Below are 24,960 nucleotides of genomic sequence, written 5' to 3'. Positions count from 1 at the left end.
CCCAGAAAAAACGGGGTGGACATTTTATTTCAAAAACAAGTACCTTCAAAATCAGCTTTGTTGTCCAACTTTTTTTTTCTTAATGAGTAAAATTTAAATATGCTATCACCAGCCTTTCCTAAAAGCTACATATATACTACAAGACAAATGCCACACATTGTTTTTGTTTTCATTAATTCATGAATGAATTGAAAAAGTCAAGTCAAAAAATTTTAACAGGTCTTTTTTTTTTTTTTTTTACAAAAATATTAGAGGAGTATAAGCAAAACTGGAAAGGAAGAGATAAGCAGAATAAACTACAATGGAATGAAACTTCACTCATCATGGCTAGTGAAAAAAAATTGTAAACATTTAAGCTTCTAAGATTTTATTTCTCTTCAAAAAACATTTTAGGAAGCTGCCTTTCCCCATGAGTGAAAAATGAGAAGCGCCTGAAGCATCTGAATCTAAAGAAGACAAGAAAGCATTATTTTTCCTACTGGAAAATGCCTGTCTCCTTCCCTTCTCTTCCCTTCCCTGCCCTCTCTCATCCCCCTTGGAGTTTCACAGGATCAAAGAGCGAGAGAATCCACGAGGGTCCACCAGCAAGCAGTGCGGTGAGTCAGGGACATGATTATGCATTCAGACTCACCAGCAACGTGTAAAACTCATCTTGAATAAAATACACTAAATTAAAGAGGAAAAAAAAAAAAGCCCCAGAAACCCATAACTTGCCTTTCATGGAAGGTTTAAAAAGTCCTCACAGCATCTTACATGTCATGAAGTACATTCCTGGACTTGATCTCCATGGGAGAGAAAATAACTAGAAAAAATATAAATGGCCACCTCTGGAATCCTGATCTCCACCCAGCTCACACCTATTACTTCCCATATGGTCATCACCTCTCCACCCAGGAATCAGATGCTCTGCAATCCCAGGCCTGCATAGTATTAATCATATCATATGGAGTTGAACCTCTACCCCCTCACTTGCAGTCAGGTTGCCTAAGTCAGCTGGTCCCATCTGCCATATTCAAAAGCCATACACAAGTGTCCATGGGCCAAACACAGGGTCTCATCCAGCAGCAAGCTGCTCACATTATTTAGAAATACTCTTTTCCCAAGGTTTAGGCAGTTTTGTCTGCAGTTCCATATTTGGCTCTTTCTATCATGCAGCGACGAATTATGTTGTCGAAACTTCCAAGGTAAAACAAAGAGATCATACGGAAAAGGCCCATGGTGACCACCTGTAAGATAAAGGCAGACCCGTGAGCTCCACCAACAGTACCATACAACAGCTTGTTTCAACAGATTTTAGGACATGTCTCTAATAAATAGTTTCTGAGCCCCATCTTCTAATCTGCTGCAAAGATAAGGATAACGAACACTTTGTTAAGTGCCGGTAAAACACGGACAGAAGCTGTCTGCTCTGCATCACTGGATACGCAGGGCCTGCCAGGTAAGTAACAACAGACTATATGTCCAAGTAGCAAATTCAAATTAAACAAAGAACAAAATAGTTTTTCCCAGTAGTTTTGGGGTTCCAGTAGCTAGGGAAAATTCAGTTTAGCATCTCAGATACCCAAACTGCAATCAAGGGTTTTCAGTTGAAGATGTATGTTCTGATCAAAAGCCAGACCCTGTGCAGGTGCTGAGAACAAACACAGGCCTGCCCTCTGGAAGCTTACTCCCCAGTCGGAAAGATGGTCAGTTAGAGAAAGACAATTACTGTTTCAGGGTTAAGATGGTAAATAACCACATCTGCTAACTTTCACTTTTTATTCTAAAAGACTCACTACCATCCCCTCAAAATGGAATTCTTGAAAGGCATAAACTTGCAAAGAGAAACATTTTCAAACACACAAGGTCTCAAACAATTTGCCTCCCACACTCCTTTTTTTCAGGAAGCTACTAGAACAAGTGAACAGCCAACATGAGAGGACAACAAAGAAAGGCAAAGTCATGTGATACAAGAGGCGCGACCCCATACAAAAGAGAGGCAGAGGGGTTCCCAGGGTGACTGTAAAGTGGGGGGGAGGAGTCAGCTATGCAGACATGGGGGGCAACCAGTCCTGATGGCAGGTTCCAGAAGGAATTCCTTCCAGAAGGTGAAACTGACAGGGTATCTGATATTTCTGAGCAAAGATAAAAATTGTCATTATTAATAACACATAAAAATCATAGATTAAAAAGATCCATAACAGTTTCAGGGAAAACAAAAGGCTATACAAGAAAGGGAAATTAATTATGTATATATTACATAGGTTGGCTGTGAACAGCATTTAAAAAGCCATAAAAATGATGATCCTAATGCAGATGTAATATCACAGTCCAGGGAAAAGAAATGTATCCAGGAGTGGATTTCAGGATAAATACAGGCTAAAGCTTTGGATCTGACATCACTTGTATAGACATGGGAGGATGGACAGGACGGCCCACAGAGGACAAGCAGAATTCACGTATGGGATCCACCCAGGCATTCTCAAGTCCCTGCTCCGTGCCAGGCACAGGCTGCGAGGGAGGCAATGTCCCAAAACACAAGTGCACGAGCACATCCTCAGAGAGCTTCCTTCTAACAGAGTACCTCCGTCTGAGAGGGAATCACAACATCGTGAGTGTATTATAGAGAAGAGAAGGACGAGGAAAATCAACAGCTACGTCATCTGGACTTTTAATCTGGACGTGGTCTACTGCACCTAATTTAGTCCCTTGTTATAAACTATGCATCGGTGTGGGCAGCCCCGGCCCAGGCTGCCTTCCCACCCTCTCCTTGTCCTCCATTCACCTGCCATCATCCACGGCGTTGTTTTCCATGCTTGCTTTACACTATAGTAGCCTCACTGTACCTGTCAGTCTCTCCCAACAGACTGTAAGTCCCCTGGAGTTTACACCTGATTCTCCAGCAGCAAACGCAGTGCTGAGCACATCAAGGAGCAGTTGACTGTTTGCATCCTGAATGAACGATAGCATCTGTTCGGGTGGGGATTGTGTTGAATCCTTAACTTGCATCTCCCTAAGCTACCTATGGCCTGACTCATGTAGAAAAGGAGTTCTAGCCCAGCTGGCATGACTCAGTGGTTGAGTGTTGACCTATTCCCGGTCAGGGCACATGCCTGGGCTGCACGCTTGATCCACAACGGAGGGGGGGTGGGGGGGCGTGCAGAAGGCAGCCGATCAATGATCCTCTCATCAATGATCTCTCTCTCTCTCTCTCTCTCTCTCTCTCTCTCTCTCTCTCTCTCTCTCCCTTTCTCTCTCCCTCTCCCTTCCTCTCTAAAATCAATAAAAATATATTTAAAAAAAAAGAAAAGGAGTTCTAGACTAATACCCCAATACTGTCAGGCAAGACCATCCCTAAACTACTCTAGAGAGAGGAGAATTCCATTTTCCAAACACTTCAGATCAGAGAACCCGGATTCACTCCTCCACAGTGGAGACAGCGTTTTCTCTGTATCTGCAGAGCCCAGCACAAAAGACTTCTTCCCAGTCTAAATTCCCCCAGTTAAATCTTTAACCTATTTCCCAATGACTTATCCCTGGCAGAGGAAGGGAAAAGGCTGATACTTTAAGAAAATTTTTTCACATGCTCAGATCAAGTTGATAAGTCTTCCTTTATTTAGCCTTTACTCATTGAGATTTAATGAGAGGTGCTGTCTGTCTGTCCATCTGTCTGCTGGCAAAGGCACAGCTTACCTGCTGGAGCCCTTCGGTAATTGAAGTGACTGGAGACATTCCGCAGGTCAGGGACGAGAGCATGTACCCATCTGAGCCAACGGAACTGTTAAAATTCCCTTGCTGAACAGAAGGAAGAGAAAAGAAAGAGGCAACAGTAGTTACTAATCAACATGTCAGGAGCAGGGAAGTGTGTCCGTTTACTTTCCGTGGGATGAGAGGGTAACAAACCATGTGTTGCAGCTCAGAAACGAACGTGGCCTTGGCAGTGGGACTGAATGGCTAGATGGGAGTTTCTCAAAATGTGGGTCAGTCCATGGGCCATGGGTGTCCATGGCGGGGGGAAGGGGGTGGTTGTCCAGGACAAAATGATTGTCATAATAATACCAGAGTGTTAATGGCCTTTTCCACTGAGTGACATCTGCAAAATGCTGGCTCATTAGCAGAAACCATATTAATAGTGGTGTCTCTACACCACCACACATACTGGCCATAATAAATCCACAAAGAAAATAGAAATTTTGAAAAATCTTGTAAAATGTTGAAATGTCAGTTTTACTTCAAAATGGCCTTGATAAGGCAGGAAAATGAACTGTTTTATTAAATTCCAACCCTTGAGGAAATGTCTTCTTGATACCCTATGTAACAAAAAGGGAAGTATGTGCACAGCTGTGTGCTGCCCTGAAATATAGGGCTTAAGTCATGAAACTTGCTTTTTTCATGGAATACCATTTTTACATGAAAGAACCATTATCAGACCACCTGTGGTTATTCAAGCTCAGTCTTTGGAAGATATTTTGTGGAAAATTCATGATATGGGCAGTTTTTGTTGCCAATGTTAAAATCTGAGATTTCCATTAAACTGTCAGCTTCCTGGTATGTGAACTTTCACTACATAAGATCACCAGCGACATTAAAGGATGTAATTTCTTGGATAACGCAGGGAACCCATATTTTCCAAATGACTAATGCATGACATTCCCAAATCATGAATGGGTACAAAGCATTCAAAGTGCAGAGACCAATGGGTTTTAATGCAACAGAGAACAAAAAGTTCATTAATCGAGTTTCCAATTCCACACTGCAACTAAACTTTAAAAAAACTACTATTCATCCAGTTTGAGTGTAATATTAAAAAAGAATGTCCGCCATGATCAGAAAAACCTATAAAATGCCCCTCCATTTCTAACTTCACATGTGTGTAAGGCCAGATTTTCTTTATATCCTTCATTCAAAACCACATATGACAACAGATTGAATGTAGAGCAGCTCTGAGAACCCAGCTGTCTTCTAGGAACACAGACATTGAAGGGACTACCAAGGTGTAAAACAAAGTCTCTCGTCTCACCAAAGGTTTGTTCTGAGAAATAATTATGGATGTAAAGATGTTATATTAAAATGTAACAGGCTTATTACTGGTTATTTTAAATGAATTACTAAATAAATATTTTAAAAATTATAGTTTCCACTTCTAATATGGCAAATACAACCGATGTAAACCAAAGTTCTCTGAAGTTGTCAACCAGTTAGAGGGTAAAGTGGTTAAGAGGTGAAGAAGGTTGAACACTCTCGGACGAAATGAATCCTGCCAAGATACAAAGAGTGTTTGAGATCATTAAGATCATTAAAAACATGGAGTGTGTTTGCTCTGACTTGAGATAAGCAGGAAAAACAGAGTGCGCGGTGTTCTCTTTCTATGCCTCTGAGCACAGCAGGGCAAAGTTCTCCCAACGTCTGCATGTGTTTTAATAGAGTTTGAGATTTCCCGTATTCTGCTCAGGTCGGCCCAGACATGGCGTCCTGACACATCTCATTCCAGTGGTCCCCAAATTTCCTAAACTCAGTGTGGGTCTCAGGTTTACAGACATCCCTCATAATTGGCTGTTTTTCGGCATTAGGGTCACAGAAACGTTGTCAAAAGCCTGCAGCACATGCACTGGTCTACAAATCAGCCTGTGGTTTCTGAAGATACATTTTGTTTTAACTTCAAATAAACTTAGTAGCCCAGACGCAATTCCGCTGGGTTAACGGGGATGGCCCAGGAGCTGGCTGCACTTTCTTATTAGTGAACATTTGGGAAAAGGATTCTGGGAAGCAGGAAGGTGAAAGAAAAAGAGTCTGGCAATAAGATACCTAAAATAATCTGGAACTAACAGTGCTGTGGGAAAGAAGAAAGAAGGCAGCATGCCATGTGCAGTATAGGGAACATGTTGACACATCACAGAAGAGCCTTGTTTTCTTGTTAAAGAATCAACATTCCCAGACACCCATCCTGATCAGTCTGTCCTTAAGTTAAGATATGTAATTCATTTCCAGAAGTCTACTTATTAACATGGAATCGATAACGTGTCTCAGGGAAGAAAAGCAGAGTCCCATATTAGATGTGATGAATCTGACTGACCCAAAAGACACAATAGTTTATATTCTGAAATAGGCCTTGGGACAAATATCTTTTCAGAAGCACAGAAGCTATTAATAAAGAAAACCAGGACAACTTACTATGGCATCTTTAACAATCTGTTTGGCCACTTGCTCTGGTGTGCAAATAGACGTGGTCTCTGAAATAAGACGGGTTTCCAAAGGCTAAAGTGGAAAAATAGACACATCAATACCATTAATTTAAAAAAATCAGTCATTCTTACACAGCCCCCCTCCCCTGGTTTATAAATAATTCCAGTTTTCTACCTTTGAGTAGAATCCTATTTTGAGAATTAGGTCCATCTGGATCCTAAGTCAGTTTCTACCTGGTCATTGTGTAAAATTCAGCCAGTAGCTGAACCCAGACAAGGAGGCCCTGGCCACACTCTCTGTGGGATGTGGGGTCTCAGCTCCAATGGAGACCATCAAAGCTTGAATGAGAACAAATCACAGAAGCAAGACCAGAAACACCCCCTCCTTGAATCCTCGCTGCTGGCCAGACCGCTGACAGATGGTATTTGTGCAGAGCCTACACTGGGTACCCTGAGTGAGTTCGCTCTAATGACCTCATCTCTGTTCTCCCAGGCCAGTGGAGGGCTGGCACCTGGGCAGAGCTGAGGTCCTTAGCAGAGACAGCAGCAGCTCTGTCCAACACCGCAGCTATTTCTCAAAGGACCTGCAGAGGAGGCAAGGAGGAGACTGGAAGATAAAATATTGTGTGCTCGTTACTGGGTAAGCGCATCAGAACCCCAAATCTTAGCTTTTTGTGAAAGGTTCAGTCACCAAGGTCAAAAAGCCTTTCCTGAACCCTTAAGTGGCAATAATTTCTCTTCTCATCTTTGAACATATCTGCCTTAATATATATTATAGCTACTTGTATATTTACAACTTACTTCCTAAGTTCTTTGTGGATGGAGTCTTTCCCCACCTCACCCCTCATCCCCCTCCCCTTTTTTTTTTTTGGTCTTCTTTGTGGCATACACACACTCAAAAATTCTTTAAAGGGGAATTTCAGAAGTTTCAAAACTGAAGCCTTAAAATGCATGAAACTGTAAACTTTATTTACCATGCAGGCTTAAAAGAATTAAAATTAAAACTAAAATATATATTCTTAAAATATAAAGGCACCGCACTTCATAAAAGGACAGCACTGAATTAAGAGAAAGACCCTTTTGAAGCTGTCATCATTCTCATTCGTTCTTCCAGACCATCAGGCTGGGAAAACCACATGTGGCTAGATACATATTAGATTTAAAAGCACTATGGCACCCCCTAAAGGGCTCACGGACCATCACAGAATTTGATTTTCCCCAAGAAGTTGGCCCAATATTTATTTTAGTGGAGGGGGAGAAAAAACCAACTTACTAGTAACATCAAAATAAAGTCTTCACAGGGAAATCACCTGTCAGCGTTGGCTTCACACTAAAAGACTGCTTAGCAAATGCTGCAAATCTGCTTAGCAGACTCCCTGCTTATTCTAAAACAGACATTTGGCTTAAATTTACTTCTTTGAAATAGTCACTTTAAAAGAGGCAGAGCCGAAGAGAAATGAAAAAAGCTTCTAAATCATAAACACCTTTTAGCAAATACTAGTATACGGTCTATGGAGCATAAGTGCCCATTTTTATGCCCTGGAGATTCACAGTAATCATTAACAGAAAAGGGAAGAAAAACAAGCCAGGCCAGTTCAAGGCGATAAGTTCTGATTGATTCCTTTCTTCTCCACTTGACTCATTTGCTCAGTGACTACTATGTGTCAAGGCACAGAGGAAGCTCCTTTGAACAAAATGCAAAGATCATATTCAGCTCAGGGTATGATCCTATATATACTGAGAGTCCTATATATACTGTAAAAGCCCAGTGGTGACAAGCACCACGAAGGAATAACAAAGCCAGAGGATGCTGGCAGAGACGCAGAAGACAGAGAAGTGACCTCTGTACAGGGAAGGGAAGGAATAAAGGAGCCGGCCTTTCAAACATCCAGAGGGACAGCAAGAGCGAAGCCCGCAGGTGACGACAGGCCCGGCAAGCTCACTGAACTGAACTGAAGAGGAGGAGAAAATGCTGTGGCAGCCAGATGGCGGGGTCCAGACACTGTGGGCCTTTATTAGCATCAAGGCCTTTGGAGTCTGTTCCAGGTATAGTGGGAGCCACCGGAGCCATACTCTCCAGTACGTAGCCACTACCAACATGCAATGTTTAATGTTAACTTTGAATTAGTTAAAATTAAATAAAACTAAAAATTCAAACTTTCAATCCCACTTGCCACATTTTGGATGCTCAAGAGCCATCATGTGACTACCATATTAGAGAGTGCAATGCAGAACATTTCTGTCATTCTAGAACATTCTATCGGACTGTGTTACCTAAGAGGTGTTTGGTCTTTTGATTTTTGTGTGGTGTTTTTTGTTTTTTGTTTTTTGCACAAGAAGATTTAAAGCAGGGAAGTGACAAGACCCAACTTAAGCTTTAAAAAGGTCACTAGCGACTTCATGAAGAACAGACCCCAAAGAAGACCAGTCTGAAGGCAAAAATATCAGTGGCTGCCACTGCTAGAATGGTAGTGACATATGCAGTTAAAAAAAAAATCAGGTCAGATTCTGGATATGTTCTGACCGTGGAACCAAGAGGGAGAATCAAGCTGGCATCTCATCTCCACCTGAGCAGCCGGGTGAGCGGTGGGCGCCTGGTAATGAAATGAAAATAATGAGGGGGAATGAGAGGGAATCAAAAGGTCCGTTTGGAAGTGTTATGTCTGAGATGCCCATTAGACCTCCACAGGGACACAATGGATCAGCAATCAGGTCTTTAAGTTCAACGGAGAGAATATGGTTTTTAAAGAATATCATCTCATTAGTTAAAAATACAGGCTGTACTCTCCTTCATACAGAAAAAACCTTATTAACTCAATAAGGCTTCAAAGATTATTAGCAAAACTCATGGCTTTTGAAAATATGGCTGCATTGTCCAAGATTTGGAATGGAGGTTCCAGAAAGTTCAGAGGCCTCTCTAGCTAGCACATAAATTGAAAGGAACTCAATTTTCTGACTGATGAAAATGGCCTGCGGGCTAAAGTGTGAAAAGAAAAAAATCAGAAAAGAGGTTTCCAGCGTTAAAGACTCGCATACTTACCTTTGTTTTGTTTTCTTCTGCAAACCCAGGTGTATCTGTGTCAGGCGGGTAGGCGACGGTGACATAGACATTGTATGGCTTCACCTGCATTTCAGAAACAACCATTGTTCCTTCAATAAACAAGACACACTTTCACGTCCACCTCGCCAGCTTGCATTGGGTGCCAGGCATACATACAAAATTAATACTGCCCTGATTTTCTCAAAGGTGGCCAAGACCAACAGGAGGTTCTGCAAGAGCAGAACCACTACCCACTGAGTCAGGAAATGTTTAGAAATAAAGATAAAAAGCTCATCCTAACCTCCACTCCAGAACACAGCTGGTCCCAAGGTATGGCCATTCACCTCCTTTGTCTCTTCCCTCCCACTGCTGTCAGTGACAAACAGACAATGCTAAAAGGAGACCCCTTGGTCTCCCCACCCTCCGCCATCAGAATGCAAATCTGTTTTCCTTCATGCTGCTTTTGAAACTCTTGCTGATTTCATCAACCAAATATGTTGAGGTCATTCAGATCCCTTCCACTGTCCTTCTAAGTGATACCCAGATGCAGGTCTAGAACTACATGCACCTGAGAAGTTTGCTTCTTCAGGGCTCCCTGTGCAGCCAGCCCTACCTGGAAGGGGCTCAGAAGTCACTTCCTCCTTCACAGAACTGGCCAATAGGAATCTTCCTTCAGGTGGAATCCCTCCCCCCTTTCCCCCCAAGCCCAGCCAAGCACCACCACTGCGGACAGACTCATCCCTCATTTACACATAGAAACCCTTCCAGCTTCTCTTCATAGCTCCCTCCCCTACCTGGAATTCCACCTGCTCCTGGATGGTGTAGAACACATTCTTAGGCTTGTTGACCTGACCACCATACCTCCACACTTAAACCTCCCCAACTCATTAACATGCCCCAACAATTCCAGAAAGTTCTCCTGCTGGTCAGGTGGGATACACCCTTCCCAAAGCCCTGCTCCACCCTAATTCCTAATGACTCTAAGGTTCATACCATCAAAATCTCTGCATGACTTGTTTGCCATTGGCTCAGTGTTTGGTCCCCATGAGTTGGAAGTGGGCAGGCAGCTGGTAGTAAGGTCGGCCACTGTGTCTTAAGGATGCTGAATAAACACAACAGGTCTGCCTAAAGCAACAGCCTCCGAGAGCACCCCAGGGTCCTTCTGTTCATAGAGCCCTTTTTCTCCCTAGATGCCTCGGGGAGCACAGTTCTGAAGTCTGTGGGAGAAGCTGTAAGGGCCCAGAGAAACCTGCAGACAGAAGGCCTGGCCAGCCAGCCTGGAAAGTGCAATAGCAGAGGTGACATCTCTGTTGTTTGGGCTTCGGTGCACCTAGACCAGTGGTTGGCAAACTCATTAGTCAACAGAGCCAAATAGCAACAGTACAGAAACAACCATTGTTTCTGTACACAACGATTGAAACAACGATTGAAATTTCTTTTGAGAGCCAAATTTTTTAAACTTAAACTTCTTCTAACGTCACTTCTTCAAAATAGACTCGCCCAGGCCGTGGTATTTTGTGGAAAAGCTACCCTCAAGGGGCCAAAGAGCCGCATGTGGCTCGCGAGCCACAGTTTGCCAACCACGGACCTAGGGCATAAGAGCTCCTTCACTCAGCGCGGGCAGGGCATGTAGCTTCAAGGCCAAGCTACCTCATAAACAGCTCTGGATCTGGGCCAGGTGGTGAGGTTGATGAGCAAGCAAGTTCTCTTCCACTTGTTTTTAAGACTTTCACTTATTTTGAAAAACTCTCCCAAGGCCTTACCCTCTGCTGTGCACAGACCAGAGAACACATATGTGGGATATAAAACTGAAAGCAACAAACAAGACAAACAAACAAGCAAACAAAAATGCATAGACACAGACAACAGTGTGATGGTTACCAGAGAGAAGGGGGAAGGGTAGCAAAGGGGAAAAAGGGGTCAAACGTATGGTGATGGAAGAAGGTTGAGTTTGGGTGGGGAGCACACAATGATATAGACGATGTATCATAAACTGTACACTTGAAACCTATATAATTTTATTAATCAATGTCACCCCAATAAATTTAATAAAAAAAGAAAAACTTAAAAAAGCCAATATGTGGTCATTAGCCGCTATAAAGGCTGATGCTTATGGTTCAAATGTGGTCACTTCTGTGTTGCCCGTCTCCCCAACAGTAAGGATGGTGGCACATAAGCCAATGTAAGGCAACATTTCAAAGCAGTGTTTCTCAGACTCAAGTTCATGGCTATGCTCCCAAATAATTAAAACAGTGTTTCAAAACAGTGTTTCAAAATGTGGGAAGAGGTGAGTCAGAGGGACTGAGTAGGGTCAGAACAAGAGATGGAAAGGAGAGCCCCTACTTTTCTTTTATTTAGTCTCTGCTTTCCCTAAAAATTAACTTAAAAAAATTTATTAATGATGTATTTGTACCTGAGACTGATTTTTTAAAAAGATAAACAAAACAAACTTTCAAAGATTACTCATTGTACATAAAACATTTCTAAGGCCCGACTTTAGTTTTGGTGGAGTGGACAGGAAGACTTAAGAGTTAAACTAAAAAGGATTATCCAAAGTACATAGTGTAATGTTTGAGCAATTCTATAAGGTCTGTTTCATTCATAGAAAACACCGCCACCTTGGCCACATAGTTTCAATTTTCCAGGTTTTAAAAACACAACACCGGAAGTTTGCAGGGAAATATTTGTTTTGAGGTATGTTCTACTATGAATAAACTTCTAGATTTGGATTATTGAACTTATTTCCCCCAAAACCTATTCTTCATGGTATAGGTTTACTTCATTTTAGATTCTGTTTACATGAGGACATTTTTAATGGAATCCAAATACGGACAGAAGTCAAGCCGACTGGCAGGTGGAGGCCAGCTACTTGCAGAGTATGAATCACTCTTGTCACAAAGAGGCTGCAGGGACTCTGCACCTGCTACTGACGTTGTCCCTCTTATTCATGAACATCTCTGTTCTACTGGAAGTGAAACCAGGCCACCCACATTATACACTTTGCCCTAAATTAGTGAATCCTGAGGTGGCTCCACAAGACACCACGTAGGGATGAAAAGCCCTAATGAGCACATCTGTCATTTCCAAAATATCCCTCTGTCCAGGACTGAGGCCGCCAGCCAGATGAATCAGGCCCCTTCTGATCTGAATTATAGACACATCTTCCGCTGCTGGACAGAAGCAAAGGCGGTGCCAAAGCATGGTCTTTGTTACTATTTCGGTACAAAGTCACATGTGGCTTTGAGCAACTCCATGAACTTCTTGAAACTCAGATTTCTGATCTATATGGTAACATCATCTGCCTCACATATTTCACAAAACTGTCATAAAAGTAAAATAGTGATTCACAAAGGAACTTTTCAAAGTAAAAATTGCAAAAGAAATGCCAGTATTCTTGTTTAAAATTTCAGTCATATATGTTGTCCTCTTGGCTAATCATATTATAATGACCTATTCTTTTTTTTGTTATTATTAATCCTCACCCAAGGATATTTTTTTTCCATTGATTTTTCAGAGAAAATGGAAGGGAGGGAGAGAGAGACAGAGAAACATCAATGTGAGAGTGACACATTGATTGACTGCCTCCAACATGTGCCGCAACTGACTGGGGACCAGGCCTGCAATGAAGGTACACACCCATGACTGGAATAGAACCTTTGACCCTTCAGTCCGTGGGCCAGCACTCTATCCACTAAGCCAGTGGTCGGCAAACTCATTAGTCAACAGAGCCAAATAGCAACAGTACAACGATTGAAATTTCTTTTGAGAGCCAAATTTTTTAAACTTAAACTTCTTCTAACGCCACTTCTTCAAAATAGACTCGCCCAGGCCGTGGTATTTTGTGGAAGAGCCACACTCAAGGGGCCAAAGAGCCGCATGTGGCTCGCGAGCCGCAGTTTACCGACCACAGCACTAAGGCAAACCATCTAGGGCAACTTGCTTAATACTCTTAATCAAGAATAGGTCAGTATGGCCCTATTAAGAGTATTAAGCAAGTTGATGAAAGTGAAATTTGGGGCTGGTTCCTTTGAGAGAAGAACAGCACAGTCTATGGGTCCCTAAGTGGCACCTCAGGATTGTCACTGACCAGACAACTCACCTACCACAATGCTCATCCAATATCTAGGCAGTGTGGCTCTCTGTCACATGCCATTGAGGACTCTTGTAGGAATTTCCTAAATCGGGGATGAGCAAGCTTGGTCTGATGACCAAATCTGGCCCTTCACCTATTTTTATAAATAAAGTTTTATTGGAACACAGCAACACCCATTCATTTATGCATTGCACATGGCTGTTTTCCTGCTATCAAAGGAGACTTGAGTAGTTAGTTATGACAGATACCGCCTAATTCTCGAAGGCTAAAATTACGAAATGGCCAATTACGAAAAAACTTTCCTTCCCCTGATCTAAGTCATTAAATGGGATTCTCAAATCACACTATTACTAGGAGAGGGTTAGCCACAATGAATTCTCTTCTGGGTTTTAACATTATGATGTGTTATGTTTCTGCATATATGGCAATAGTGAAATTTTACCTTGCCTTTTTCAGTATGTGACTTAGATAGACATGTGTGTGAGTTTCTAAGCATTCCCAGGTGACAGGAATGCAGAAGTCTACTTCACATGGCTAAGGTGTGAGGCTGTCACTCATGATAAGCACTTACTCTGATACTAACCCTAGACTCACCTTCTTCCACAAAATGTGCCATTAACTGTGAAAACGAAAAGCAATCACTTTGATCAATAGTTCTTTGAGAAATTAAAATGTAAGTATTAGGCGAGCCAAGTGATTTTTTTTTTTTTTTTAGTCCAACCTTCTCATTTTGTAGATAAGTAAACTGAGACCACGTTAAATGATTTATCTAAAAGCTGAGAGCTGGCCAGCTTCAGCTCTCCCCTCAAACACATGCTGATTTTATTATCCAGTTACAAAGAACAGATCTTTTTGTCACAGAAACATCTCTAGAGAATAAAATATCTCTAACCCTGTTACACATACTCATACAGTATTAGACCAATAATACAATGAAGACATTAGAAGTACTTTGTGTATTAAATTAAGCAAGCAAAAACCTCACGACCATTTTTCTCGTCACAACTACAATCATTTTATGCAATGAAAATGTTAACTTTTTAATAGTAAAATTCAGGCATTGAGCCAATTCTCTTTCACTAATGTCAAATCTACAAATCTGTAATTCCATATAACAACATGTGTAAAGAAGCTACAAAATAAAGAGGAGCATTTGCTGAGCTGCGAGGAATAAATATAAAACCGAATACAGCATTTACCTCCATCTGCAGAGCTTCAGCCAAACCCTTGATGGCGAACTTGGACGAAGAGTAGGCAGTGAAACCATACAGTCCCACCTGTCCCGCCTGGGACGACAAAAAGACAATCCTGCCCACACGGCGCTCCTTCATGGTGGTGATTACAGCTCGGCTGGGGTATACGCTGCCCAGGTAGTTAATGCTCATCAGTTTCTGCAGGGAGCAAAGAGGCCAAGAGGAATGAGAAAGGTTGAAGACACAAGGCTGCGCTCCCAGGAATTCAATGTGCTCTCCAGATTGCAGTTCTTCAATGGAGCCCAACTGACTGGGAACTCAGTGGATTTGATGAATGAACGAATGATTAAATGACCCTGTCAATGAGCCATGATGCTCAGGATCTACTATTTGAAGTTTGTTTCAATCTGGTCTTGCCTTCTCACCATGACCACAGTTACGTCTTTGTTAAAAATGGGTTAAAACTAGTTTTCTCCTTGCAGGTAATATTTTTTGAAAAACAGTTTTAGGCGTAAGCTTCCAAATATGTCCAGCCTGTTAGTTCCAAGCTAAAGAAAGACCACAAAGAGCCTAGGACAATGGTTAACAGCATAGATTATGGTTTGAAGACTGGGCTCTTCCATTTACTATCTACTTGATGATAAGTAAGAAAGTCAAACACTCTACTTATTTCTGCAGCTGAAAGCTGGGTTAAGAACGGTATTATCTCATAGCCCTTGCAAGGATTACAAGAGGAAACACAAGTTGGGTGCTAGCACGGGCCCTGATCTACAATAACTACTCAAATGTTGGCTCTTATTTGTGATGGGTAAGATCTTACATAAGTATCAACAGTATATTTCCCTCCCCTCATCCTGGGAACTCTAAAAAACCTTACATTTTAACTTGAAAATCTAAGACTACTTGCATTAAAATGTTTTTATGTTAAAAGTCTTGTACAAATATTAAATCTATCACCATATAAAACCACTGGGGGAACTCTGAGTCAATCATGAGATGTTAACTCAATAGAATGTTAGATAACTTTTAGAAATAATGACCAGAAACACTAGGAGGAAGAATATTATTCTGTAAGTTCAGAAAAAGCCAAGGGCAGACTGGATTTACACTGACTATAAAGATTTCAAATCCTATATAATAAAAGGGTAATATGCAAATTGACCCTAATGGCAGAATGACCAGAACAACCGCTGGACCAGTCACTATGAGACGCACTGACCACCTCTTGGTCCCTTCCCCTGGCCTGCAGGCTCCGATGGATTGCCAGATGGCCACCCGCGGCGGGGGCGGGGCCGGCAAGCTGGCAGGGTCTGTGAGCGGGCGGAAACAGCCGACCTCTCAGTCCCTTCCCCCGGTCATCAGGCACCGATCACCCAATGGCTAATGGGGAACTGGGGGTGGGTGGTGGCGCAGGCGGGGCCAGCTGCGGGCAGCTGAGAAAGATGGCCCTGATTGCAGGCCACGCCTAGGGACCGTACCCACACACAAATTTTGTGTGCCAGGCCTCTAGTAGTAAATAAAAGCACATGTGCATAGGTATAAAACCAAGGAAATACACCAAAGAACTGACTTATATGCATATATGTCTAACCCATAGACACAGACAATAGTGTGGTGAAAGCCAGGGGGTTGGGGGTGACGATGAGGGGGTCGGGGTCTTTTGGGGGGAAAAGGGACATCTATAATACTTTCAACAATAAAGATAAATTAAAAGCAAACAAATAAGGAAATACAGAAAATTATATGTGATTGTGTTAGGATCTCAGATTTCCATTTTCCCCCAAATGCCTTTTTATATCATTACTAGAGGCCCGGTGCATGAAATTCGTGCGGGGGGTGGGGGGGTGGTTAACCCTCAGCCCAGCCTGCACCCTCTCCAATCTGGGACCCCAAAAGGGATGTCCGACTGCCCTCTCACAATCCAGGACTGCTGGCTCCCAACCACTCGCCTACCTGCCTGCCTGATTGCCCCTAACCACTTCTGCCTGCCAGCCTGATCACCCCCTAGTCACTCCCCTGCCAGCCTGTTCGATGCCTAACTGCTCCCCTGCTAGCCCAATTGCCCCTAACTGTCCTCCCCTGCAGGCCTGGTTCCCCCGAACTGCCCTCCCCTGCAGGCCTAGTCATCCCTAACTGCCCTCCCCTCCTGGCCTGATCGCCCCAACCACCTCTGCCTTGGCCCTGCCACCATGGCTTTGTCCGGAAAGACGTCCAGAAGGTCTCCTGGTCTAATTAGCATATTACCCTTTTATTAGTATAGATCAGATGTCCTCAAACTACAGCCCACAGGCCACATGTGGCCTGCCGAGGACATTTATCCAGCCCGGCCTGTCCTGCTTAGCAGCCAACTTGTCCTGGGCCCGCAGTGCGCATAGGAATTTGTTCATAGTGTTTTTTTTAAACTATAGTCCGGCCCTCCAACAGTCTGAGGGACAGTGAACTGGCCCCCTGTTTAAAAAGTTTGAGGACCCCTGGTATAGATGCTCAAGACTGAATGTTTTCTCCTAAGATTGAGGACAAGACAAAAATGTCTGCTCTCACCACTGTGCTGGAAGTTCCAGTCAGTGCAATAAGGGTGTCCAGAAGGCAATGTTAGAAGTAAAACTGTTGCAGATGATGGGATCTTCGATGTAAAAATTCAATGAGTACTAGAATTCCTAACTGAGTTCAGCAACATTATAAGATCAATATCCAAAAAATCAACTGTCTTTTTCTACATTAGCAATGAACACTCAGAAACTGAAATTTTAAAAAATACTATTTTTACTACATCAAAAAATATGAAATACTGAAAAGTGATGTGTAAGACCCAAACACTGAAAACTATAAAACCTTGCTGAAAGAAATTAAAGAAAACCTAAGTGGAGATATAGACCATGTCCATGGGTTAAAGACAATATTATTAAGATGTCAATTCTCCCCAAGTGGATCTATGGAGTCAATGTAATCCTAAGCAGAACCGTAAAATAACTCTCATTAATATCCACAGGTAGAGAAAACAAGACACAGCTCCCAAAACCACAAAGAGAGGCATTAAAAAGGAAAATGAAGAGAAGTATGCTGGAGGTCCCCAAGTCCACCTCCAGTTTTGTGATTCACGGGAAGACCTCACATGACTCTGCACAGAGTTGAGCTCGTAACTATGATTTATTACGGTGACGGGCACAGAGCAAAATCAGCAAGGGCAAAAGGCACCCAGGGCAGAGTTCAGAGGACACCAGGTGCAGGTCTCCAGGCGTCCACTGCCTGGAGGCACAAAGGGCATTCTCACTCTCCTTGGCAATGAGTTGTGACAACACATGCAGTAGTGTGCACAGGCATCATATGTGCGTGTGAACATCAGTAAAATTAAAACTAAAAACAAGAAGCCAAACAAAAGAAGTAACTGAGAATTTATTTTGAATAAAAATGAACTCAGCTTCAGAAAATGCACCAAAAGTGGTTCTAACCAGGCTCACTGATGATAAGCCCATATTTTTATCAGAACAAGGCAAGTCACTGAGCCCCAGATGGCAGGGGCCGAGTAGCCTTGGAAGGTGACAGTCCACTGCTGCCTCCATTCAGGGCAAGCAGGGGAGGGACTTTTGTAGGGAGACTAAGGACAGAGAGAGCCTCCTGGTGTGAGGCCCAATCACTGGAATAGAGGCCCCAGGTTTTGTGTTGACAGTCCTTCCTTTTTAGAAGGCCAGTTCTCACATCCAACACCCCTAACAGCGCTTGAATCTTTGTGCTGAATTGTCACCGCCTCCTGCTAGCCCACACTCCATGGCTGCCCAATACTCTACCCCCATCCACTTCCCAACTCACCATTTCTTCACTTAGTGACCCCAAAAGCTCCTAAAAGTTGCCCTGTACAGCGGGAGATCCTTTAAAAATGCAGATCCCACCACTGCTTGGCCTAACTTAAAACTCTTGAGACATTTGAGACTAAAACCCTCAAGGCCCCAGCAGACCTGGCCCATGCCCCACTCTGCCCATCTCTGGGGATGCTCAATCCACACAGGCCTGCCAGTCCATCCTTGGGTTTGCCAAGCTCCTCCCACCTGGGGCTCTGGCAGCTACTGGCTCTTCCCTGGTCCCTTTGTCCCCATTCTCCAGGTCTCAGACTCCAGCCCCCAGGCTGGGTCTCCGTCCACACCACCTCACAGAGCCCCTCAGCCCCTGTTCCTTTCCCCACAGCACATACCCCAGTCTGAAATCACACAGCTATCTGCTTGCTCCTGTGGGGTCTGTATCACCTCAGCAGGGCCCAGACTCTATTTTCTTGCTCAGCACACATCCCCAGTACCCAGAACAATGCTGGACGCACGAGAGGCTTTCTCTCGAGTACTTGTGAGTTGAATGAATACCAGAGAAAGGACATTAGTGTTTGTAAGCAACTACCATGGGCTAAGCGCCACGCACAGATTAGGTTACTTAGTCCTCACGGCTCTGGGAGCTGTCTATCCACTTCAGGGAGATGGCAGCTGGGACTGGAAGAGAAAGGCTGATCTGCCTAAGATCACACAGCTGGCAAATGGTCAGACTAGAAACCATCAGACCCAATACCTCAAACTGGTTCAGCCTGATGCCAAAGTCCACCTTTCTCTCTGCTGTGCCTGCTGCGGAACAGAGAGCAACAAAGTCATGTGGTGGCTGCCAGTGTGGAAAGAAGCAACAAATTGTGATTGAGTTATTTTTTAAACAAAAGAGAGGGGTGAGGGGAAGAAGAGGAAGGAAGGAAGGAAGGAAGGAAGGAAGGAAGGAAGGAAGGAAGGAAGGAAGGAAGGAAAGAAGGGAAAACAGTGTGAATGGGAGACTGAAGGTTGAGAGCAAAGTGAATTTTTTAAAAAGATTAGAATTGTACATTTTTTTCTTTCACAAGCTTCATATTACAGCATTGTTATTTTCCTTCTCTCTTCATCTCACATCTTTCTCACTGTCTGCTTGCCATGGGTACCCAATACAGGCATTCCCCTGGTAGTGTACATAGTTTCTTTTACTCTTGCTCACAGTTACATACCCCACAATACGTTCACTCAGTTATCTTCCTACTTCCATCAGACACACAAATGTAAACCATCCTGACTCCCTTTATCCCCGAGCAGGCACCCCCGCTTCCTGAGGTCCCAGCTTTACAACAGTGCCTTCATTTATTACAACCCTGCAACCTATTCTACCTCAATCCTCTCTACCCTCTACACTCTGTCAAGGGGAGTCCACTGACTGTCCCTCCATATCATCTTACACACACATACACACACACACACACACACACACACACACACACACACACCCTATTCCTATTGTGCTGGCCACCTCTGAACTCCCTTATCATTTCATGCCAAGATAACTACTACAACTATTTCCCTCAATTGATTCTTTACACTGCTATGAAATAATCTTTAAACCCCCCTTTGATTACCCACAGATAAAGGTATACTGGTCAACTATCATTACCTAGTTGATAAAGGAGCCTTAAGACTGTCCAGCCCCGGGTAAGGCACCATTCTGCTAATATTACATCTGGATTCTCCCAACTTGACTTTAAATCAGAGTGCCCGGTGCTTTCCCACAGTCCCCCGGGAGCAAGATAGCTAAACTGCTGCTCCAACAGTCTCCTTTCCTACAGCAGATGCAACTTCACTTCACTGACAAAAGCATTCAAAACCCATGACCTCGATGAAGCTCAACAGAATATTAAGAAAAGATGGCAGATGCAATGTCAACTAAAAAACCGTTTCCCATTTAAAGATTTCAGATCTGATGTCCATTTGTTTAGAGTTGAAATAAATGACAAGGAGAGGCTGCATGTCAAACCTGTTTTAAAAATGCAATCATAAATATGACACGTTATCTCTTTATTCTGATTTGAAAACAGAGTCTGCTCCTCAACTTTTTGTTTTTTCTGTTAAAAATACGGACACTTGACATGAAAATCTAGAATCTCTTGGTTTACAAAGAGTTCTATGTTACCTCAGGGATTTGTCACAGTCATCTGTGTTGGAACGAGGGTCTATTCTCATTTTACAACTGGGGAACCGAGGTTGAGAGACTTGTCTGGATCCTTAAGGCTAGACGGTCGTGGCACTGGGACCAAAAGCTTGTGTCACCTTCCTCTAGTCTCTCCAGGCTTCCAGGAAATCTGGACACACTTTATCTATTTCGTTTGTAAAGCCTTGCTCTGCTTTTAGTGTACGGGCTATCTCCACGATCAAAAAACTAATTTTTACTTACTTCGAAAGTACTAACATCAAGATCTTCAAATTTTCCTGAAACTGACATTCCTGCACAGTTTATAAGCATGTCCACTGGGCCCAGTTTCTCCTGTGCCTGGAAAAATGCATCAGAGCAGACATTAAGGAAGACAAAAGAAGAGTCATTCAGGAGCAAATCAATGCCAACAAATAAAATCTATAAAACTATTAGACCTCTTAGGAAGGTTTACCAATTTCAAACCACACAGCAAAATGGTAAGAACCAAACAAAAGGCATATGAAATAATTCCAATTAGCCCGGCCTCTTACTTGTTTTATGACATTCTCCACTTGGCTATAGTCTTGGGATACATCAACTGATATACAAAGCACCACCTGTTAGAAAGAGAAAGTAATGATTAAAGCTATGCAGGTATCTGAAAGTATTTTTAAAAGTTTTGGTGGGATTATTTTTTAGTTTTATTTATTTATTTATTTATTTATTTACTTATTTTTAATTAAAGGCAGTTCTTTCCACAAGGTAAGGAGTCCAATATTGGATGTACCAATTGCACTGTTTGAAATCTGTTGGCAATGCAATTAGCAGAGTCTAATTTTCTTGGCAGTTTTTATAGAAAGTTGTTTCGAGCAAACTCAAAATCTGTTGACAATGCAATTAGCAGAGTCTAATTTTCTTAGCAGCTTTTGTAGACAACTGTTTTGAACAAACACAAATGTTGGTCAAAGGGTACAAACTTTCAGGTATAAAATGAATAAGTTCTGTGGATCTAATGTAGAGCATGAAGGCTGTCATTATTAATATTGACCTACTCTGTATACTTGACATTTGCTAAGAGAATAGAGCTTAAGTATTCTCACCACACACAAAATAGCTATGTGAAATCATGGATGTGTTAATTGATCATGGTAATATTTCACAATGTAAACATATATTAAATCATCACATGTTGTACACCTTAAATATATATACAATTTTTATTTGTCAATTATACCTCAATGCGGCTGGAAATAGAAAAAAAAATGCTCCTCTTAAAATGCCACTCATCTGCAATGACAGAATCAGGTCATCGACCACCTGCAGCCAGGAGGGGAGGCAGGAATGGCCTGCAAGAGACGAGGGCCAACTCTGGGGGGTGCTGGAAATGTTCTGTCTCTGCATCACATGTATGTACACCTTTAAATGGGTGTGGTTTAATGCACATAAATTCTACCTCAAGTTGTTATTAAAAAGACTACATACATTAAAGAATACATAAATCACATCTCAGGTTGTTAAGATCTTAAGTTGCTAAAAAGAATAACAATAAATCTAACAAATAGGTTTAAAGGATGACTTTCCTTGGAGCAATATCAGAGCTGTGATTGCCCTGTTGGGATTGAATACTAGCTGGTGGAATAAAGAGATAAGCAAACAATATCTACTAGCAGAAGCCACCTCAGCCTGGGCTCCTGCTCAGAGGCCGAGCCACGGGACATTATGTAGGAGACGAAGGGTCAATCTGGGCCTGCAGGAGCTGAGCAGGGAGCCAAGTCACATCTGGTTCCTTCTGAGATTTGCTTGAGATCCCTGCCTCTGGAATGACTGGCCACTCAACTGATTCTCTAGGCAAGGGGGCCACTGAGCCCAGCCCCAGAGCCTACCAGGTATAAACCAGCCATGCCCGGGGGTGTGCAGCCCAGAGGAATGGCGGGAAGCGCTCAGCCTGTGCTTTACTTCGGAAAACAAGTCCATTTAGTCTTTGAAAGGGAACAGAGTGAAGGAGAAAAGGGGGAGAAAGCATATATTCTGTGCTTACTTTGATAGAAATTTATGAGACAGAAATGAAGGATACTAATAGGGACAAACAATGAGCTTTTGTTTAATTTTCCTTTTTGGGTAATGTTTCCAAAGCAGAGCTTAGGTCACTGACATAGGAATTTCTATGTTCTCAGGGAGGTAACAGAGATAAGTAGGAAGGTGTCCTTGGTTTCTCAGTCTTTCCATGAATTCTCCCGTGTTGACATTGGCCATCATGCTGAGGTGCAGACAGAGTATGTATGTGGGTGGGCACATAAGTACATCAATGATATGCACCCACGTGTAGTTGTGGGTACGAGGCGGTAGAAAGAACGTGCATGCACTGGGGAAGCCTGAGTTCCAATCCTGTCCCTTTATCAACTTCCGAGCTTCCTGGGAAGGCTGCAGTGACCTCATCTACGCAATAAGGGTGTCAGACACACAATGACCAAGATCCCTCCCAGCTCTAAGAAACCACGTGTGAAAAATGAAGCTGTGACATGGGAGGTCAAAGAGATGAATAAAAAGAGACCAATGGCTGTAGGGTTTTTAGGCAGAAAGTTTTACTTACTGCAAGGAACCCCATCCAAATGATATAAATTCCTAAGGAAAGGAAACACCCCCTTCGAAAATGTGCCCTAGCATATTTCAGACTCAAGGAATCACCCTGGACTTTATCTCTGAATCATCACACAGAAAACAATTGTTTAAAAAGGGAGTAGAAATCATGGGATTAATTTTTAAACATGCCTTTTTATGCAGTATTGGATCATTTACTATAAGTAAAACCTATACCAAAGACAAGTGAAATTTTTTAAATGTTAATAAAAATTATACATATACATATATTAAGTGGCCAGATTATTATGATCTCTGAACACATAATAATCTGGCCACTCAGTGTATATCTTACCTAATAATAGACAAACATATAAATTGACCGTACCTCCGCTACACCCATAGCCAATCAGAGAGAGTATGCAAATTAACCCAACAAAGATGACGGTTAATTTGCATACATAGGCGCCCAGCGACTGGGTCCCGGGAACATCCTGGCACCCAGGTCACTCTGAGGTAAGCCCCGTGGGGGCCCTGAGCAGCCTGGGAAGGGCCTGAGCCAGGGGGCTCCTGGGCAGGGCAAGGCTGCGATCAGAGCTGAGGGGTCAGGGACGGAGTCAGCGATCGGAGGGAGCTGGGGGGCCCCTGCCCAGGCCTAAAGCCTCAGCCAGAGGCTTTCGGCCTGGGCAGGGGCGGAGCCGGTGATCAGAGGGAGCTGGGGGTCCCCTGCCCAGGCCTAAAGCTTCAGCCAGAGGCTTTAGGCCTGGGCAGAGCCCAGCCGGCGATTGGTGTGAATTACAGAGGAAACACCTTTTCTGACTGCTCATTGGCTAAGCTTCCTGTTTGCCACTGGTAATATTCTTAGTAACTTGGGTAATAAGAATCCAAAAAGGTGATCTAGGATTTTTCCACCACACTTCTGGAGAAAAAAACGAAGGTCTGCTGCTGGAGGGCTAAGAAATGTCATATCCTGCCCTAGCCGGTTTGGCTCAGTGGATAATGCCTCCGCCTGCCCGCCGCAGGGTCTAGGTTCAATTCTGATCAAGGGCATGTACCTAGGTTGCAGGCTCCTCCCTGGCTGGGGCCCAGGTCAGGGCTCATGCAGGAGGCAACCAATCAAAGTGTTCCTCTCACTTTGATGTTTCTGTCTTTCCCTTTCTCTTCCACATTCTCTAAAAGTCAATGAAAACATATCCTCAGGTGAGGATAAAAAAAAAAAGAAAGAAATGTCATATCCTATGAAAGACACATCTTGAAAATGCCTAAAGAAAGTTGTCATTTTTTCATGGTGAAGGGACTGGAGTCCATGTTGATGAAAACACCTTGGTGGCTGTGGTGACTGGCAGTGGCAGCAGCAGCAGAATGATGGGGCTCGTGCCTTCCCCTGATCAGCCTGGTTGCCTCCCACAAAGAAAGGCCAGACTGCGGCTTAGGCCCGCTCCTCACGGGGAGCGGGCCTAAGCCGTCAGTAGGACATCCCCTGAGGGCTCCCAGTATGTGAGAGGGGGCAGGTTGGGCTGAGGGACCCTCACCCCCAGTTCACAAATTTCGTGCACTGGGCCCCTAGTCCTATATAATAAAAGGCTAATATTCAAATTGTCCCCTCCACCAGGAGTTCGACCAGCAGGCAGGCCGGCCAACCGTCCATGTCCCCTCCCCCTGGCCAGGCTGGCCGGACCCCACCCATGCACGAATTCATGCACCAGGCCTGATTCAGAGATCATAATAATCTGGCCACTCAGTGTATATAGACTCCATTTTATCTATCAAACAATTCCATAACCCAAAAATATTTTTAAATGCCCCCTCCCCCTTAAGTGTTGGTATCAAGTTGATTTAAATAAATAATTGAAAGAAAATAATTTTCCAACAAAGCATTTTGTTATTTTGATGGTTTGTCTGTGTGTGTATATGTGTTATATAGTCTATATGTTTTTGTCA

The 24,960-nt window shown here is 43.2% G+C and overlaps 1 protein-coding gene across 5 annotated transcripts in view; it reads right to left on the bottom strand.

Moving 5' to 3' along the window:
- KDSR (3-ketodihydrosphingosine reductase) overlaps positions 1–24,960 on the bottom strand; it is a 38,186-nt gene that overhangs the window by 3,036 nt on the left and 10,190 nt on the right. The window contains exons 4-12 of one of the 5 annotated variants that reach the window (XR_013961384.1): positions 20,994–21,059; positions 20,704–20,799; positions 14,494–14,685; positions 9,202–9,285; positions 6,151–6,234; positions 3,673–3,774; positions 1,078–1,226; positions 715–802; positions 354–446 (exon numbers count right to left, since the gene is read on the bottom strand). Coding sequence is in view for 4 of the 5 variants with exons in the window: in XM_080683643.1 (XP_080539769.1) it covers positions 1,107–1,226; positions 3,673–3,774; positions 6,151–6,234; positions 9,202–9,285; positions 14,494–14,685; positions 20,704–20,799; positions 20,994–21,059 (744 nt within the window). In the remaining variant the exon portion in view is untranslated. Of the gene's footprint in view, positions 1,227–3,672; positions 3,775–6,150; positions 6,235–9,201; positions 9,286–14,493; positions 14,686–20,703; positions 20,800–20,993; positions 21,060–24,960 lie in introns of all 5 variants that reach the window. The other 4 variants (XM_080683645.1, XM_080683644.1, XM_080683643.1 and 1 more) reach the window with 4 other exon arrangements.

This window comes from Plecotus auritus (assembly GCF_963455305.1).
Source record: "Plecotus auritus genome assembly, chromosome: 8".
Taxonomy (NCBI): domain Eukaryota; kingdom Metazoa; phylum Chordata; class Mammalia; order Chiroptera; family Vespertilionidae; genus Plecotus; species Plecotus auritus.
Note: the sequence above shows the minus strand (reverse complement) of the source record. Positions and strands in the feature narration are given on the sequence as shown.